Below are 20,902 nucleotides of genomic sequence, written 5' to 3'. Positions count from 1 at the left end.
CTGGTCAATGATATGAAGATAGCTTGGACCACAGTCTGAAACATTACGCCGTCATGGATTTAAATCTTGCAGGGAACACAAGGTTCCCCTGCTCACGCCAGCACATGTCCAGGTCTGTTTGAAGTTCACCAGTAACCATCTGGATGATCCAGAAGAGGCATCGGAGAAGGTCATGTGGTCAGATGACACCAAAATAGAACTTTTCGGTATCAACTCCACTCGCCGTGTTTGGAGGAAGAAGGATGAGTACCAGCCCAAGAACACTGTCCCAACTGTGAAGTATGGTGGGGGAAACATCATACTTTGGGGGTGCTTTTCTGCAAAGCGGACAGGACAACTGCACCGTATTGAAGGGACGATGGATGGGGTCATGTATCACAACATTTTGGCCAACAACAACCTTCCTTCTGTAAGAGCATTGAAGATGGGTCATGGCTAGATCTCCCAGCATGACAATGACCCCAAACACACAGCCAGGGCAACTAAGGAGTGGCTATGTAAGAAGCATTTCAAGGGCCTGAAGTGGTCTAGCCTGTCTCCAGACTTGAACCCAATAGAAAATCTTTGGAGGGAGATGAAAATCAATGTTGCCCAGAGACAGCCCTGAAAACCTGAAAGATCTGAAGAAGATCTGCATGGAGGAGTGGGCCAAAATCCCTGCTGCAGTATGTGAAAAATTGGTTAAGAACTACAGAAAATGTCTTTCTATTGTATCAAATACTTAGTTCATGTAATTAAATGCAAATTAATAATGTAAAAATCATACAATGTGATTTTCTGGATTTATTTTAAGATTCTGTCTTGCACAGTTGAAGTGTACCTACGATACAAATTACAGACCTCCCCATTCTTTGTAGGTGGGAAAACTTGCAAAATCAAAAGTGTATCAAAACGTATTTTCCCCACTGTATATAACTCTACAAAAATCGTTCAAAAAATTTGCTGGGTTAAGTCACTCACCCATACAGTATTCTGTGGTCTTGGGTAGATTTGTGTGAAATATAACATGCCAAAAAAGCACTAAAAAATGTTGTGGCATTAAATTACTCATCTACAGAGCATTACATCTTCTTGGGTACACTTTGTTGTATATAAAATCAAGTTGTCAAATTTTTTTCGGTATTACATTACTCATTCACACAATATTACATGTTTTTAGGTACATTTTGGTGGTTCATAACCCTCAAAAAAAATGTTCAAACATATATAGGTGTTATATTGCTCATTCACAGAGTATTATATCTACTTGGGTACATTTCGGTGGTATTTAAGCCTCCAAAAATTGTTTAACAATTTATTGGTATTATATTGCTCATCCACAGGGTATTACGTCTTCTTGGGTACATTACGGTGGTATTTAACCCTCAAAAAACTGTTCATAAATTTATTGGTATTATATTGCTGATCCATACAGTATTACATGTTCTAGGGTACATTTTGGTGGTATATAACCCTCAAACATAATTGTAATTTTTTTTGGTATTATATTGCTTATCCATAGAATATTACATGTTCTTGCATACATTTTAGTGGTATATATAACACTACAAAAAAGCAGTGAGAAATTTGTCTGCATTCAATTACTCATCCATACAGTTTTACATGCTTTCTGTTACATTTTAATGTTATATAAAACTCAAAAAAAATTGAAAACTTTTTTATCGATTCAATTACTGATCCATACAGTATTTCGTGCTTTCTGATACATTAAGTGCTTTGTGTAAAACTACAGTGGGTTAAAATTTTTGAAAAACGCTTGGCGTGGTTCAGTCCATAAAATATTTTTGGTCAAAAAATTGACTATGTCATATATACCGTAGAACCTGCTTTGTGTGAAATTTTGTTGGTTTGAAATAAAATAACAAAATTGAATGGTTACAGGAGTACACTTTCTTAATATTTTAATGAGTTCCTCCAGTTGTTGCCTTCAAGGGTGTATGGATGATCCTGCTTGTAATTGTTTTCTGGCTTTGCACTCTGCATAACGTTTAGAAGTGTAGGAGTACCACAACTATACTTTGCTTACAATATTTGAATGAGGTACTACAGTTGGTGCCTATAAGGGTGTATGGATGACTATGCTTGTAATTTTTGGCAGGAATTGCACAGCTTTTATGAGTCTAGGAGTACCAGTACATGATAATTTGAACAAAATGTGTGCATGAGGCCCTCCTTTATGTCTAATACAGGGTGTATCTCAGTCCCTCTTACCTCACATTTTTGACAGTTCTTGCTTGCTTCATAAATTACACTGAAATGTACATTTTTTAAATAAAAATTCCAAATTTGATTTACTTAAATTATTTTTTTTAAATCCTTTTAAATTTTGCCTTTTATAAAAGTCATTATGCAGAAAAGAATGTTTCTTAAAAAAAATGTTCATGTGAACTTCAATTTCTCTTCGATTTTGAATGTTTTTTTTGTCATTCCTTAACCCCTTAAGGAACAAACAACTTTGTAGGTTAATGACCAGACCTTAATTTTCAAATCTGGCCACTGTCACTTTATGTGGTTATAACTCTGGAATGCTTCAATGGATCCCACTGATTTGTAAATTTGTAAAAAATTTTGAAAATTTCACAATTTTAAAATTTTTACTTTTTATGCCCCTAAATCAGAGCATTATATCATACAAAATAGTTAATAAATAACATTTCCCACATGTCTATTTTACATCAGCACAATTTGTAAACATATTTTTATGTTAGGAATTATAAGGGTTAAAAGTTTACCAGCGATTTCTCATTTTTCCAACAAAATTTACAAAATCATTTTTTTAGGGACCACCTCACATCTGAAGTGACTTTGGAGGCCTATATGACAGAAAATACCCAAAAGTGAAAACATTGTAAAAACTTCACCCCTCAAGGTGTTCAAAATCACATTCAAGAAGTTTATTAACCCTTCAAGTTCTTCACAATAACTGAAGCAATGTGGAAGGAAAAAATGAACATTTAACTGTTTTTCACAAAAAACTTTTACTTCGGACACAATTTTTTTTTCCTCAAGGGTATCAAGAGAAAATGATAATAGTTGTTGTGCAATTTCTCCTTAGTACGCCGATACCCCATGTGTGGAGGAAGGCCACTCTTTAGGCGCACGGCATGGCTGAAGGGAATGAGCACCATTTGAGGTTTCGAACGTAAAATTGTCTGGAATCGAGAGCAGACGCCATGTCGCATTTGGAGAGCCCCTGATGTACCTAAATAGTGGAAACCCCCCACAAGTGACCGCATTTTGGAAACTAGACCCCTCAAGGGACTTATCTAGATGTTTGTTGAGCGCCTTGAACCCCCAGGTGCTTCACATAAATTTATAACGTAGAGATGGAAAATTAAAAATCAAATTTTTTTCACAAAAATCATCTTTTAGCATCAAAGTTTTTATGTTCTCAAGGGTAACAGGAGAAAATGGACCCCAAAAAATTGTTTTTCAATTTCTCCTGAGTGTGCCAATACCCCATGTGTGGGTGAAAACTACTTTTGAGGCACAGGGCAAAGCTCAAAGTTCATATTTGTACATCCCAGTTATGGTGGCGCACAGTAGATGTGCAGGAGCTGCCTGTGCTTTACACTCAATGCTCCGCTGTAACAGGGATATCGGCTAAAAGATTTTCCATATAATTGTAGAGTAGGCCACTAGGGTCAATTCCTCCTGTGGGCCCCAGACACCCCAGTCCGATGCTGGTGGGAAACATCACTGATGCTAATGAACGGATACCGAAGAGCTCCCTCGTGATGTTTTAGTCACTCAACTGAAATGATAAAACTCTAAACCTGGCATTGCCTCTGGGTGGTGGCCATCACAGCTCGGCCCCTAACATGAGTGCAAGCACAATTTGTGTGCACCTAAAATCATCAGCGAGGGATGAGTAGAAGAGATGAATCTTAGCCAAAGATATGTTTTTATCCACCCTGGTCTCGTTTCAGACCAATATCTCATGGAGGGTTCCAGTTAAGACAAGCAGCTTGCATTGATTGGTATGTGAGGTGGGGGCAACATGGGGGTCTCCTGGGTCAAAAATACAAAAAAAAAAATCAAAATTGTATCTTTAGCCTTTTAAATTGTATTAAGGGCGAGAACCATGTCAAATCAACATAGTATGGTAAGACTCTAGGAAAGTTCTTTGAGGTTGCTACCAATTAGTAAGTCCTGCTTGAAAATTTTGTTTAGGGTATCTAGTACCCCGAGGATCCCAGCCAGGTAGACAACATATTAACCCTGATAGATTACATCCTAGGAATTTAGGATTTTACCGGAGGGGGGGGGGGGGAATGTTCCTTATGAATATATTTACAAAAAGGTTATGCTATACTTTTTATAAGCAAAATGGTGTATGGCTATACCCTTTGGGGTACCTTTCCATACTTTTATTTTAGGTAGGGTTTTTTTAGAAGCTATGAGGAATCTAGCTCTACTTTATCACAACTCTGAAGTGCCACAGTTCACAACCAAGCAGCAAATGATTACTATTAAATAATGTAGCCTCCACCCCCATAAGAAAAGAAATTCTTGTTAGTACTGTAACCTTTGGAGTAGACATACTTGCCGTCCAACGTTTTCAGTCCCATTTATGCTCTAAGTCTTTATCTTATCTCATTTTGCGAAAGGTCCACTAAAAGGATCTAAAAGGAGTTTTTGGGACTCAAGAGTAATGATTTATTGTATTATAGTCGCCTCAATTTAGGGGTGTTTCTAGTGTTTTCATATTGTTATAATGAGCTTGTGTCTACATTTTCAGAGCCAGGCATCGGAATGAATGTTATTGAGCCGCAAAATCTTTCCTCGACAGTAAATAACCGAACAATCTGAGAGAGTGCTTACGAAAGGAATCTGAAATGAGGAATTCAGCCTGGTTATAATTTATACTGCGGAACGTTTTCTTGGAGATAGTCTCTGCTGGGAGGTAAATGGTAGAGAAATGTGATGTGACATTGACATACTGTAATTAGTGAATCACCATTTATTTACGCGAGACAGAAGATACAGCTGGAGAAGGTTGACAATCCAGAAGAGGAAAGTGGCTAATCTAGCAAATTTTTGATTTAGGCCTCTTTCACACTAGCATCGTGCACTGCACGTCGCTATGCGTAATTTTGTAGAAAAAACGCATCCTGCAAAAGTGCTTGCAGGATGCGTTTTTTCTCCATTGACTTGCATTAGCGACGCAGTGTGACGCATTGCCACACGTTGCAACTGTCATGCGACGTTTGCGTCGGACCGTCGCCACCAAAAAACATTGCTTGTAAGGTTTTTGGGTGCGTCGTTCCCGTCTTTTCCGATCGTGCATGCGCGGCCGGAACTCCGCCCCCGCTTCCCCGCACATCACAATGGGGCAGCGGATGCATTGAAAAACAGCATCCGCTGCCCCCGTTGTGCGGCGCATTCACTTCTAGCGTCGGTACGTCGCAACAACGCAATTCGTCGTGCGTCGTCCAACGCTAGTGTGAAAGTAGCCTTATTTGCGATTTGGTGGTTGGATCCAACTGATTAAATGGTATGGCTCTGTTCTTGATGAAAATTTGTCTTGAGTCAATGACAATGTTTAACACTTCCTTGGTACCGAAACAGGAGACGAGAAGCCACTGGCTACCACCTCTTATGTTTGGCGAACATGAAGGATCAGGCATAGCAAAATCCAGCATGCTTGTTACTTCTTGCCCCCATCATCCGCCATCAGGGGAGTCCAGTTGCGTTCCATAATCTTTAAATGGTCATCAGCTTCACTGATAATAGTTACCCCTCAGTATCGTATATTCAGATTACATAGCCCCTTTCATTGTGCCATATCGTCGATGAACTGATAAAAACTTTTAAAAACAAAATCCAGCTTAATTCACAACTTTCTTTATTCCTCTTTTCTAGGTATGAAAACTATGTAAAAGGTTAATTTGTTGAGGAAAGAAGGATTTTGATGATTGATGCAGGTAGATGAGTTTGCATAGTAGCCAAAAATATTTCCAACTGATTATGAAAAAATATAATCAAGCTAAATTAACCATGAGTGAGGTCCTTGAGTTTGCAGTATTAGTCATTCCTAAACCAAACTATGACTTGTGAAATCAGAGGCACTTGGTAGCTAAGGGAAGATTTTATTAAAGCAGTTGAGAAGGTGCACTTAAATGTCTGGCTGTGCCAAAGGTGCACTTGGCACCATACTTGGTTTGAACCATCATTCATGCTGACAAAGTCCTTTTAATAGTATTTCTCTTTGAGCGCATCTGACACATTTTACTTTAAACCACTAAATAAGCCCTATTTTTGAGTAGTTTAGTCTTTAATATAAAAAAAAGGTAAAGTTTTTGAAAAATGGACCTACCGTGCAAGGTGTCTGCATCCAGGGTTCCCCATCAATCTGCATAGGAAGAGACTTGCTGGTCCTTTGAATAAAGACAAGGTAAATTTAAATATAACATGTCAGGGTGGATACCAAGTAGATAAATAATATCTCTAACCCATGCTGGTTTCTATAAATTTCTTATTTCCTGTGTTGCTGAATGATTTTGCTTTTTCTGATGTGCTGTGTGTTCTTAAGATGGATATGCACATTAGATAGTTGTTGATCGAATCCCATTACAGGAATGGTCTGCCCGTCCAAGTGATTGTGTGTTCTCTATAGGGCTACATTCCCACAATCAGGAAGAAGTAGCGCTTTGGAGGCAGCGTATTTTTGCTGTGTTCTAATCATGCAGGTAAATCCGCAGGTGTTAACTGATACATGCAGATTTACCGCATCCAACTGCATTTGATTATTTCTGTTGCAGAGATGCAGATCCCTGAACATATTAGATGGCCGGCATATCCTGCTGAATTTGGTGGGTTTGACCATCTTTTATCTAATGTGTAATGGGGCCTTTAGTCAAACAGATACACATTCCCTCTGCTTTTCTATAACTGCATAATTGAAGAAGCATAGAAATAAATATCCTGTAGCTACATACACCAATTATTTGATGACCAAGAAAGTTTTGGAATATTTACAAAGATCCTCAAGCTGGGGGAGCAGAAATATAGACTTCTGGAAGGGAGGGAGATGACAATTTGCCCTAATAAGATACATTACAAAGTTTTGGAGATACTATAACAGAAGAATCATTTTATTGGCACAATAACAGCAAAATTCAGTCCCATTTAAAAACTGGGGCTGAATTTGACCCCATTACGGTGCCGCATAAATTTTCATTCAAGCATGTTTTTATTGATAAATATAAAAAACAAAAATAATAATAATAATAATCTTACCTTATAACCACAGAGGAACATTGTGCAAGACGCCTCCCAGCACTTTTCAGTCCTGTGTAAATCTGTCCCATCTCCATTGCTCCTTCTAAGCCAACTACTTCCAAAAGTTGATCACTTAGGTCTAAAAAAGAAGTAGAAATAACTATGAAACCACATTTTTATCCTTCAAATCTTCAAATAACCATTTTATGTCTTTATTCATTTTATACGTAAGTTTAGTAAACATTATTCTCGTACATTATAAATAATCACAATTATACTGTTTGACAGCCGCAACACATGCAAGGATTGCGTAACAAACAGGCAATCCATGCATGTTGTGGCGGTTGAACAGCCATGAGACTTGCTGCTGCAAGGACTCGAACATATTTTTTGAGCACGCCGAAGTCACTCAGTTAGCACCCGAGCGTGCCCTGATAACACCTTATCCAAGCATGTTTGTTCATCACTATTCATTACTTATCTTGTGGAGAAATGATATGTGTTGTTTCTGGAGATCTCTACTCCAGGCATTTAAAGTTGTCAAAAATTAAAGGTGGCTCAAAAACAGTGCTACGCCTGTCCACAGGTTATGAAGGGTATTACATCTCTGAGTCAAATAATTAAAGCTGGAATATCAGACAGTTCTCCTAGAGAGGTGTGGTGCACAAATATCCCCGCAATGGTTTTAGGAGTTGCATACCCCATTTTATTTATTGCTGGCCCCCATGACCTTTCTCTTAACCTCAGAAAACTTTTCCATGCAATTGTAAAAATGTTGCATCCCCATGTAAACCTCCACATCTGTTTCCTCTAATTCAGTGCTCCCTATACAGTGGTCTGAAAAAATAAGCCCCTTTATTAAAAGCCAGTGAATGAGGAGTGATCTGCAAGAGGGGATTGTCCCAGATGATGCAGACTATTTTTTTTTTAAGGGAATGCATTGTGGAGGATTTGTGAATGAGAGTTTTGCAGGGTTTCACAGTCAATGAGTGGATACAGTGTGTGGGAATGTTTTCACAGCTCTGTGTCTCTTCTGGCCTCTTCCATAAACGGAGCTACTTCACGTGTCTCCTCATATTAGTGCTATGGGGACACAAAGCATGCTCTCATGAATGACGGCCGATGTCAGCACATTGTGAATGGTGCACACAGTACATCTGACCCTTTGCACTCATTCTTGATCCCCGGATAAAAGTCACTAGGGAGATGGTCGGCCCACTTCCTTGCATTGTTTCCGCTGCTCTGGGAAATTAAATGAGTTGTCTTCTTTTTTTAGTTCTTTTTTTTTCATTCACTATCAGAAATTTAGAGAAAATATAATAATTATTATTATTATTATATTAATAATAATAATCCTAATAATCAAAATAATATAATTGTAATAAAAATTTGATCATTTGCTGATTATTTTAAAATTAAATAATAAATAGAACAATAATATTGTAATAATATTTTTGTGTAGTTAGCAAAAATGTTACTAAATATTAGGGTTGAGCGAAACGGATCATTCATTTTCATAAGTCGCCGACTTTTGGTAAAGTCGGCGTCTCATGAAACCCGACCCGATCCCTGTGTGGGGTCGGCCATGCGGTACGCGATCTTGGCGCCAAAGTCGCGTTTCGTATGACGCGTTTAGCGCCATTTTTTCAGCCAATGAAGGAGCGTGGGCAGAGTGATGACATAGGGGTTAGGGCGTGCACGCCCATCATTTTATCGCTTGTGCGCAGTAGCGATTTGGAATGTGTAAAACGAAATTTCCTGTGCTGGGACGGAGGAGAGAGAGAGAGAGAGAGAGAGAGAGAGAGAGAGAGGGAGGGAGAGGGAGAGGGAGAGGGAGAGAGAGAAAAAAAAAATAAAAAAAAAATCCCCATTGACGTGCATAGGGTTTCGTGTTCCGGCCGATCCTCGACTTTGCGCTGTAATCGGCCGATTTCGCCCGACTCGACTTTTCCAACAGTCGGCTTTCGCGAAACATGACTCGACCCTAAAAAAGTCAAGGTCGCTCAACCCTACTAAATATGCTTAAACAGGAAATTATTATACAAACATTATTATGCAAGATACTAATATAGTTGAATTATTAAACTGCACCAATGTAAAGGTATCCGCTCTGGTCCTGGCAGTCCACGTGCAGCTTGTGCTCAAAATAATATAATCTTTCTTATGTCAGGACATCATTGTTGTGTTCTGTATGAAGGGGGCTGGTTGACTGGATTATTTCAATAGCAAAGTCAGTTTCATTTTATCTCTAGACTATGCTTCAGCCGTATCAATGAAGGATGGTTGGCTTTTATGTAAATGAGTCTGTCAGCCAGCCCCCTTCACAGGAGATGCTAGGAGTTGACCTGAAGTCACCTGGGACTGGAATGGATATCTTTATGCAGCGCCCCAGAGTCCTGGTCGTGCAGTATTGTCGCTCTGCCACTAAGGGGAGTGATGTTACGTCTGATTGTACTAAAAGAGTTCACCTGACCAGGTATCACAGTCACACATTACACTTCACACTCCGGCCACCAGGGGGAGCAAAGGGTTCTATGTATTAGGCCACTCCTCACACTCTGGTAAAACTGGGGGTTGGATAGGAAGTTAGTGGAGAAGCTGACTGGGTTTTGCCCAGGTCACATCTAGAGAGAGAGAGTTGCTGGGAAGATCCAGGGAGGTCCCTGTCAGGGGTGGGATCCTGACAGTGGCCTAGCAAGAGACAGATCGTTATGGAGCCGCGCCTGCACTTCATTGCGGCGGCCTCCTAAGAAAGGACACGAAGCGGAGTATATTGTGGAGAAGTGAGAAACGAGATCACAGCACAAAGGAGATAATACCGGGAGGAGTCGTGCCCTAAGATGGTGGCAACATCCTTCTGAGGCGCATAGCCGGTGGCCAGAACACCGAGGGAGTACTGGCTCTACGCATTACTTCGAATCACGGAAGGGCAGTTAACTTTAGGTTGGCTGTCTCACCTTTTCACCTATGCAGACAACGGAGGCAATTGTGGGAGAGGGGCGTCTCTAGGGTCCCTATAAAATAACTCCAGGCCTACCCCGTCATACGGGTGCGTCCTATCCATATCATCTGGGGGACGGAGAGAGAACATCAGGAACAGATACAAGAGTTGTGAGGACTATCCTGTGGTGCTCAGCAGGGAGGTACTACAACACACAGGTGCAAGTAGGAAAGCTACTGATTTCCACCTGCAAAGGGAACTCTGGATGTGCCTTCGGACCGGCCGGTCTCAGCCAGCCCTGTTAGCAGTGCTCTGGATTGTGGATACCGAAGTCTACAGTAAAAGGTAAAGAGACTGCACCATACTTCACCTGTGGGAAGGTATACCATCTAGCTGCCATTTCATTACCCCAGCGGACCCCCAGCAGCGTCGGTCACTCTGACCGAACACCACAGGTGGCGTTACGAACACTTGACAAACTTTCACCTCCACCTTTAATTGGACGCCCCTTCGCAGGGCCACGGACCGGGTCGGGCCACCGTGACATCCCCAGAACCGAGACAGAGGGACCCGGTACCGAGTGCCCCATTGCCCTGCGACTGGGGGCCGCTCCATTTAGATTGAGGAAATGTTGACAACTGGTCACATTGTTAATATCAAATATTTGTGCTATATGCATTTGGTGTTTTTTCCTCATTTTTTATGTTACTACAATTAAAAAAAAAATCTGAAATCTTACAGTATTCACTGAGGATTCTATGCGCATACTTAGTGTTCTGTAGAAATCACTTCTCAGCAGTCAGCAGCTTATCACCGGCGGGATTACAATAACTGATAACATCAATATATAAATAACACAGGGTCCGCCATTTACATATCTATATACAGCTGATAACACAGGATCCACCATACACAATAGGTGATGTCACAGCTCACCTCCTCCTCCTGTACAATGACTGATAACACCTCTATATACAGTAGATAACACAGGATCCACCATTCACAATAGGTGATGTCACAGCTCACCTCCTCCCCCTGTACAATGACTGATAACACCTCTATATACAGTAGATAACACAGGATCCACCATTCACAATAGGTGATATCTCAGCTCACCTCCTCCTCCTGTACAATGACTGATAACACCTCTATATACAGTAGATAACACAGGATCCACCATTCACAATAGGTGATGTCACAGCTCACCTCCTCCTCCTGTACAATGACTGATAACACCTCTATATACAGTAGATAACACATGATCCACAATTCACAATAGGTGATGTCACAGCTCACCTCCTCCTCCTGTACAATGACTGATAACACCTCTATATACAGTAGATAACACAGGATCCACCATTCACAATAGGTGATATCACAGCTCACCTCCTCCTCCTGTACAATGACTGATAACACCTCTATATACAGTAGATAACACAGGATCCACCATTCACAATAGGTGATGTCACAGCTCACCCCCTCCTCCTGTACAATGACTGATAACACCTCTATATACAATATATAACAGGATCCACCATTTACAATAGGTGATGTCACAGCTCACCTCCTCCTCCTGTACAATGACTGATAACACCTCTATATACAGTAGATAACACATGATCCACAATTCACAATAGGTGATGTCACAGCTCACCTCCTCCTCCTGCACAATGACTGATAACACCTCTATATACAATATATAATAGGATCCACCATTCACAATAGGTGATGTCACAGCTCACCTCCTCCTCCTGTACAATGACTGATAACACCTCTATATACAGTAGATAACATAGGATCCACCATTCACATTAGGTGATGTCACAGCTCACCTCCTCCTTCTGTACAGTGACTGATAACATCTCTATATACAGTAGATAACACAGGATCCACCATTCACAATAGGTGATGTCACAGCTCACCTCCTCCTCCTCCTGTACAATGAGTGATAACACCTCTATATACAGTAGATAACACAGGATCCACCATTCACAATAGGTGATGTTACAGCTCACCTCCTCCTACTGTACAATGACTGATAACACCTCTAAATACAGTAGATAACTCAGGATCCACCATCCACAATAGGTGATGTCACAGCTCACCTCCTCCTCCTCCTGTACAATGACTGATAACACCTCTATATACAGTAGATAACACAGGATCCACCATTCACAGTAGGTGATGTTACAGCTCACCTCTTCCTCCTGTACAATGACTGATAACACCTCTACATACAGTAGATAACACGGGATCCACCATTCACAATAAGTGATGTCTCAGCTCACCTCCTCCTCCTCTACAATGACTGATAACACCTCTATATACAGTAGATAACACAGGATCCACCATTCACAATAGGTGATGTCACAGCTCACCTCCTCCTCCTGTACAATGACTGATAACACCTCTATATACAGTAGATAACACATGATCCACAATTCACAATAGGTGATGTCACAGCTCACCTCCTCCTCCTGTACAATGACTGATAACACCTCTATATACAATATATAACAGGATCCACCATTCACAATAGGTGATGTCACAGCTCACCTCCTCCTCCTGTACAATGACTGATAACACCTCTATATACAGTAGATAACACATGATCCACAATTCACAATATGTGATGTCACAGCTCACCTCCTCCTCCTGTACAATGACTGATAACACCTCAATATATACAATATATAACAGGATCCACCATTCACAATAGGTGATGTCACAGCTCACCTCCTCCTCCTGTACAATGACTGATAACACCTCTATATACTGTAGATAGCACAGGGTCCACCATTCACAATAGGTGATGTCACAGCTCACCTAATCCTGTACAATGACTGATAACACCTCTATATACAGTAGATAACATAGGATCCACCATTCACATTAGGTGATGTCACAGCTCACCTCCTCCTTCTGTACAGTGACTGATAACACCTCTATATACAGTAGATAACACAGGATCCACCATTCACAATAGGTGATGTTACAGCTCACCTCCTCCTCCTGTACAATGAGTGATAACACCTCTATATACAGTAGATAATACAGGATCCACCATTCACAATAGGTGATGTTACAGATCACCTCCTCCTACTGTACAATGACTGATAACACCTCTATATACAGTAGATAACTCAGGATCCACCATCCACAATAGGTGATGTCACAGCTCACCTCCTCCTCCTCCTCTACAATGACTGATAACACCTCTATATGTACAGTAGATAACACAGGATCCACCATTCACAATAGGTGATTATTATTATTATTATTATTATTTATTTATTTATATAGCACCATTGATTCCATGGTGCTGTACATGAGAAGGGGTTACATACAAATTACAGATATCACTTACAGTAAACAAACTAACAATTACAGACTGATACAGAGGGGCGAGGACCCTACCCTTGCGGGCTTACATTCTTCAGGATGGTGGGGAAGGAGACAATAGGTTGAGGGTTGCTGCAGCTCCGGTGTTGGTGAGGCGGTAGCTCCGGTAGTGGTGAGGAGGCAGCGGGGTCAGTGCAGGCTGTAGGCTTTCCTGAAGAGATGGGTTTTCAGGTTCCGTCTGATGGATCCGATTATGGTTGACAGTCCGACGTGTTGGGACAAAGAATTCCAGAGGATGGGGGATATTCGAGAAAAGTCTTGGAGGCAGTTGGATGAGGATCGAATAAGTGTGGAGGAGAGAAGGAGGTCTTGGGAGGACCGGAGACTACGTGAGGGAAGATATCGGGAGATTAGTTCAGAGATATATGGAGGAGACAGGTTATAGATGGCTTTTTGTAGGTCAGTATTAGTAATTTCAACTGAATACGCTGAGGGAATGGGAGCCAGTGAAGAGATTTGCAGAGGGGGGAAGCGGAGGTGTAGCGAGGAGAGAGATGAATTAGTCAGGCAGCAGAGTTAAGGATGGACTGGAGAGGTGCAAGGGTGTTACCAGGAAGGCCACAGAAAAGGATGTTGCAGTAGTCAAGGCGGTAGATGATGAGGGCATGCACAAGCATTTTAGTAGATTGACGGTGGAGGAAAGGACGGATTCTGGAGATATTTTTGTGCTGGAGACGACAGGAGGTGGAGAGAGCTTGGATGTGCGGTTTGAAGGACAGGGCAGAGTCAAAGGTTACTCCAAGGCAGCGGACTTCCGGTACGGTGGAAAGCATAATGAGGTTAATTGCGATAGATAGGTCAGGTAAGGAAGATCTATGGCATGGAGGAAAGATGATGAGTTCAGATTTGTCCACATTGAGTTTGAGAAAGCAAGAGGAGAAAAAGGAGGATATGGCTGATAGACAGTCTGGGATTCTGGACTGCAGAGTGGTGACGTCTGGGCCAGAATGTAGATCTGAGTGTCATCAGTAGGGTTGAGCGACTTTTATTTTTATAGGATCGGGTCGGGTTTCACGAAACCCGACTTTCTCAAAAGTCGGGTCGAGTGAAATCGGCCGATCCTATAAAAAAGTCGGGGTCAGGCGAAACACGAAACCCAATGCAGTGCAATGGGATACTATGGTTCCCAGGGTCTGAAGGAGAGGAAACTCTCCTTCAGGCCCTGGGATCCATATTTAAGTGTAAAATAAAGAATCAAAATAAAAAATATTGATATACTCACCCTCGGACGCGCCCTGGTACTAACTGGCAGCCTTCCTTCCTAAGAATGAGCGCGTGAATGACCTGCGGTGACGTCACGGCTTGTGATTGGTCGCGTGAGCGGTCACATGGGCGGCCGCGACCAATCACAAGCCGTGACGTCATCTAAGGCCCTTCACGCGCTCACTCTTAGGAAGGAAGGCTGCCGGAAAGAAGCCGAGGGTGAGTATATTCCTATTAGGTATATACTCACCCTCGGACGCGCCCTGCTTCTTTCCGGCAGCCTTCCTTCTTAAGAATGAGCGCGTGAAGGGCCTTAGATGACGTCACGGCTTGTGATTGGTCGCGTGAGCGGTCACACGGGCGGCCGCGACCAATCACAAGCCATGACGTCATCTAAGGCCCTTCACGCGCTCGTTCTTAAGAAGGAAGGCTGCCGGAAAGGAGCAGTGCGCGTCCGAGGGTTAGTATATACCTAATAGGAATATACTCACCCTCGGCTTCTTTCCGGCAGCCTTCCTTCCTAAGAATGAGCGCGTGAAGGGCCTTAGATGACGTCACGGCTTGTGATTGGTCGCGGCCGCCCATGTGACCGCTCAGGCGACCAATCACAAGCCGCGACGTCACCGCAGGTCATTCACGCGCTCATTCTTAGGAAGGAAGGCTGCCAGTTAGTACCAGGGCGCGTCCGAGGGTGAGTATATCAATATTTTTTATTTTGATTCTATATTTTACACTTAAATATGGATTCCGATACCGATTTCCGATATCGCAAACATATCGGAACTCGGTATCGGAATTCCGATACCAGATTCAGAAGATCGCCGACCTCATGGCCGACCCCACACAGGGGTCGGGTCGCGTTTCATGAAACCCGACTGCCAAAAGTCGGCGACTTCTGAAAATGGCCGACCCGTTTCGCTCAACCCTAGTCATCAGCATAAAGGTGGTACTTGAAACCATGAGACTTTATGAGTTGTCCCAGGCCAAGTGTCTAGATTTGAGAAGAGTAGCGGTCCTAGAACAGAGCCTTGGGGGAATCCAACAGAGAGAGGGTGGGATGAGTAGGTAGTGTGGGCGTGGGAGATGCTGAATGTGCGGTTGGAAAGGTACGAGGAGATCCAGGAAAGGGTGAGGTCTTTCATGGCAAAGGAGGAGAGGATCTGTAGTAGGAGGCAGTGGTAAACTGTTTCGAAAGCAGAGGACAGGTGTAGAAGGAGGAGTACAGAATATTGTCCGTTAGCTTTGGCTGTAAGTAGGTCATTAATGATTTTGGTCAGGGCTGTCTCAGTTGAGTGATGGGGGCGGAAATCAGATTGTAGATTGTCAAAGAGCAAGTTAGATGAGAGGTGGGAGGAAAGATCAGAGTGGACGTGCTGCTCCAGGAGTTTGGAAGCGAATGGGAGCAGCGATATTGGGCGATAGCTGGACATAGCAGTTGGATCGAGGGTTGGCTTTTTAAGGATAGGCGTGATTGTGGCATGTTTGAAAGCAGAAGGGAAGGTGCCAGAAGTTAGTGATAGGTTGAAGAGGTGGGTTAGGGATGGGATAAGTGTGGTGGTGAGGTTGGGGAGGAGGTGGGATGGGATGGGGTCGAACGCACAGGTGGTGAGGTGCGATTTGGAGAGGAGACAGTTAAGCCCCCCTTTAGTGATGTTGGATAGGGATGTTATAGGGTTTGGGCATTGGTCTGATATACAAAGGGGTTGTGGTGGTGGAACAATGAAGACTTGCCTTGGTCGATCTTATTTTTAAAGTGTGTCACAAAGTCCTCAGCTAAGATGAGGGAGGTTGGAGGGGGCAGTGGGGGGTGGAGGAAGGAGTTAAAGGTTTTGAATAACTGTTTGGGGTTGTAGGATAGGGAGGATAGGAGGGTTGTTAAGTAGGCCTGTTTAGCAGAGGTGAGAGCAGATTTAAAAGCGACTGTTGCCTGTTTGAATGCAGTGAAGTCGTCTTGTGAGTGTGTTTTCTTCCAACGCCGCTCTGCAACCCTGGACACTTGCTGGAGCTTTTTAGTGGTGTTATCCTGCCAGGGTTGTCTATTGATACGTCGCACTCTGTCATGGACTAGAGGGGCAACCGTGTCAATAGCTGATGGAGAGTGGCATTGTAGAAAGCAGTGTCTGTGTCGTGGAGTGAGGATATGGATGCTAGTGGTCGGATAGAGTCAGAGAGTGTGTGGGTGTCTAGGTGTGCGAGGTTTCTGGGGGGGTGCGCATGTTGCTGGACATGAGTGACTGGTGAGGAGGACAGTGATGAGAAGGTGAGCAGATGGTGGTCGGATAGAGGGAGAGGGGAGGTGGTGAAGTTAGATAGAGAGCGGAGACAGGTGAAGACCAGGTCTAGTGTATGTCCGTCACAGCTCACCTCCTCCTCCTCCTGTACAATGTCTGATAACACCTCTATACATACATATTCGTCTCACGCCAAGAGAGCAGAAAATCATCGCTTTATCCCAAGAGACATTGGGAGTCACAAAACTACAAAAACATTTCCAACCATGTTTTTATGGTACAACTATATGCTGCTCAGTATGAACAGTGACCATGACCGTTCTTGAGCGTATGCTCACGGCGCAATGTCCCTTTAACACATTGCAAGACATGGGAAATAATTAAAACCAGTCAGCTGTAAAAACTGATTTTTGATTAAAAAGGGAAATTATGCATGGGTGACTAATTTGAAATCTTGGGATAGAGGGAGAATATTGAAAGCCGCCGTTTAATGCACTTAACAATGAATATCACACCAATTTCTAAGTGAACAATGTAAACTCAATTTGATATAATACAAATATATGACGTTGTCCCCGTACACATCTGCCATCGACAATGCACGCTCGCTCCCAGCTGGACACTTTCAGAATGAAATGAATCAATTTGTCTAAATTTTATGCAGATGTAAATATCTTTGGTGGAGGCTCGGATGAAGGTTTTTGTTTTTTTCTCGTTTTTTTTTTTTCTTTGCAGCGTGTAACTGAAGATATTTTGCCCTGCTGACAATTTACATGGAAATGAGCTTTTCTTCGGACAGCTTCATAAAGACAAAGTTTTAGCACTGAAGACAATGCCCAAAGTTTACATCTAAAGTTTTTTTTTTTTTAGGTCACTTAGTTTTGGGGACTGTAGTTAAACTCTATCTTGCATTTATTTTAATTTAAGTTTATGTTTCTACTTTGTTCAGCTTTAAAATTACATTTGGAATCCGGAAGAGAAAGATGGACGCGACACTCACAGGCTTCAAATCCACATTTGCCCTATTCAATCCACAGAAACAACAGTCAGAAGATAATAAAAAAGCAGACAGTTGTTTCGCATGCACTGAGCTTCTTCAAGGCATACTTATGGTAGCTGAGGCTGTGTTCACATCGGAGTTAGAGTTTGTGTTCTTAGCCTCTGTTGTTGATCCACAAAAGAACAACAGACATATGCATGCTGAGCCATTTTTGCCTAGAGTTCAGCAACTATATTTGCAGGCACATCGGTAATCTGTGCCAGACCAGAGCCCTGTGAATCGCCTTCTACCTGTCGACATCCCCAGCACCTCTTTTGATCAGTAGTCCAACAAAGTCAACATTATAGCATGATGCACACATGATATTGAAGTAGAGTGTCCTGAACTTATTGGGCCGTTCTAGACATTATGTCTTAGTAATGTTCCCAATTATATGGCTGCGGTATCATGTGTTCTGCTTTAGCATTATTGTTCATGATGTTGAAACAGGCCTAACTAACCAGAAGAGGCACTGGGGATGCCAAGAGGTAAGAGGAGTCTGACTAAGTGTAGTGAAGTTACCCCCAAGATTGTGGCTTTCACCTCATGCTGGAAGCATTCCTTTTGGAAGATCTGGTTCAGGAGCAAAGTCCAGACTGATTTCAGTAGCTGCCAATTATTATTTTTTTGCTTATGTTTTGAATGTGAATTTTTCTTTTTTGGCTGGTGTACCCATACAAATTGTATGCCAAATATTGGGGAAGTCTTTAACAAGTTTAACTCATTTTAGAACCTTTTGAAGAAACTTTTTAAGTGTAAAAACTCCAAAAAAAATTGTTCCGCAGCATTTGCTTCAAATTTTATCCAATGTATCCTTGAACATAGAGAAATCTCCTCTTCAGAAGCCAGTCTTATATCTCAGGTTCATAATAAGGGACCCTTTTACTATACGGGGTTCAGTCTACTGCCCAGATTACCACTTTATTTTCTACAGAGAACTTCAAAATTACTTAACTCAAAAATTAGTAACCGAATGACAAGAGGGCACGGCTCTGGCTCCGAGCTCCGAACATTAAGTCCACAGCTGTTTCAGGTTCACCTCATAAGTCTTAATGAAGTATAATTAATCATGCGGTGAAAAGTCTCATAATATTTAGCAAGGAACCCAAACAAGATTCTTTTCTGTTACTTTATTTTCCTAGTGGACTTTTAATGCACATAAAAAGGACCTGTGAAAACATTTCCCGCATGTGTTAGCAGTATGTCATTATATATTTTGGGGGGAAAAAATAGACAGACTGATTTTCTTTTAAAGTAAAAAGACAAGTTAAATAAATTCAGATTAATTAATAAGATGTTTAACGGCGCGGTCTAGTTTGGAAAAGCCATTTTCTAATACCCGATCATGGCATTCTGAGAGGAGCAACCTCCATCGGTTACAGAGAGCGTCCCTTTTTCTTTGGAGGACCTAACCTATCCTGCATTACACATTAACGGCCGTGGACACCATGTAATTCCTCATATCCCCTCTGGGAGTGCTACAGGGAAAGTGAGAGACACTTGCTGGAAAAAAGTGATAAACATTTTTAGGTTCACGTTTATACTCCTCCCGTTCTGCCAGCTCAATCAAGGATGAATCAATTTGCCTGTTATTTGCCGCAAATGTGAAATTGATGCAGAAGTAAAGAAATTGAGAATTGGGAAAATTGATCTCATCCTTTAATAAAGCATCCCTCCATTCCCCCTCTACCATTTCTTTTATTATCCAGTTCTTTCTATCATTTAGAATTTGTTTGCAATCCAAAAAGGCATTAATATTAATAACAAGACAGAACTCCTCAATTTTTTCATTTTTCACTGATTGTGACTCTCATGCAAAACTGTGTCTAATAGTGACTTTTTTGTTAGTGGCGTCTTATTCATTACTTTTTGCCTTTTTGTACACTGTCTTCATTTGGTTCTGTCTATTTTATTTTTGCTGTTTTACAATGTGGCTGCGGTTTTCCGTATCCAGATGTTTTAGCCTATTTTATCATTTGCGACTTTCAAAAAATGTAGCAAAATTTGGACGCAACAGAACTCCAGCGCCCTAGTGTCAAACAAAATCCAAGTGTATTTTTGTGCAGTTGAAGACTTAACGGCGACATTTCAAAGGATCATGTAACTTTCTGCTCTAAAAAGGTGGAAAAAAGGTAAAAGATCAGCATCTTTGTGTACAAAATACATCAACACCTGTACATCTTTTTGAAGAATTTGGCACAAAAAATGCCAATGAATACTACAAGACAAGGAAAAAATAAAGTTAACAAAACATAACAAAAATGCAAATGACAAATTGTGACCAATGTTTTAAAATAGTAAAGTCACCACTACCGGGATCTAACCCTAAGGGTATGTGCACACGTTGCAGATTTGCCTGTGGAATTTTCTGTGCCGATTCTTCCCTCTCTTGCCAGTAAACGCAGGTGCGGATTTGCTTTGTTTTTGCTGCGTTTTTTTCATGCGGATTTGTCTGCGTTTTTGTACCCTAAATAAAGCTAACATACTTCAAAAAAATAAATTGTGATGTCATTTCTTGTCCAACCTCTTCATTTACATACTCCATTGAAGAATAGTGTTTACATAGATAGATAGATAATAGACAGATTATAGATAGATAATAGATAGATGATAGATAATAGACAGATAATAGATAGATAATAGATAGATAATAGACAGATAATAGATAGATAATAGATAATAGATAATAATAATAATCTTTATTTTTATATAGCGCTAACATATAGATAATAGATGATAGATAATAGATAAATAGATAATAGATAGATAGATAATAAATAGGTAATAGATAATAAGTATTTTAATATTCTTAATTTCACCATACTTACAACCATGCCTAATTCCCCGAAGCCCTCAATAGCC

The 20,902-nt window shown here is 41.5% G+C and overlaps 1 protein-coding gene across 3 annotated transcripts in view; it reads right to left on the bottom strand.

The window, feature by feature from the left end:
- The window catches only part of DGKB (diacylglycerol kinase beta), a 655,304-nt gene that overhangs the window by 36,211 nt on the left and 598,191 nt on the right, over nucleotides 1-20,902 (bottom strand). For all 3 annotated transcript variants that reach the window (XM_077268080.1, XM_077268081.1, XM_077268082.1), the window contains exons 23-24: nucleotides 7,243-7,363; nucleotides 6,320-6,380 (exon numbers count right to left, since the gene is read on the bottom strand). In XM_077268080.1, coding sequence (XP_077124195.1) covers nucleotides 6,320-6,380; nucleotides 7,243-7,363 — 182 coding nt within the window. The remainder of the gene's footprint in view (nucleotides 1-6,319; nucleotides 6,381-7,242; nucleotides 7,364-20,902) is intronic.

This window comes from Ranitomeya variabilis, chromosome 6 (genome assembly GCF_051348905.1).
Source record: "Ranitomeya variabilis isolate aRanVar5 chromosome 6, aRanVar5.hap1, whole genome shotgun sequence".
In the NCBI taxonomy this organism is placed as follows: Eukaryota; Metazoa; Chordata; class Amphibia; order Anura; family Dendrobatidae; genus Ranitomeya; species Ranitomeya variabilis.
This window is presented reverse-complemented; position numbering and strand designations above follow the sequence as displayed.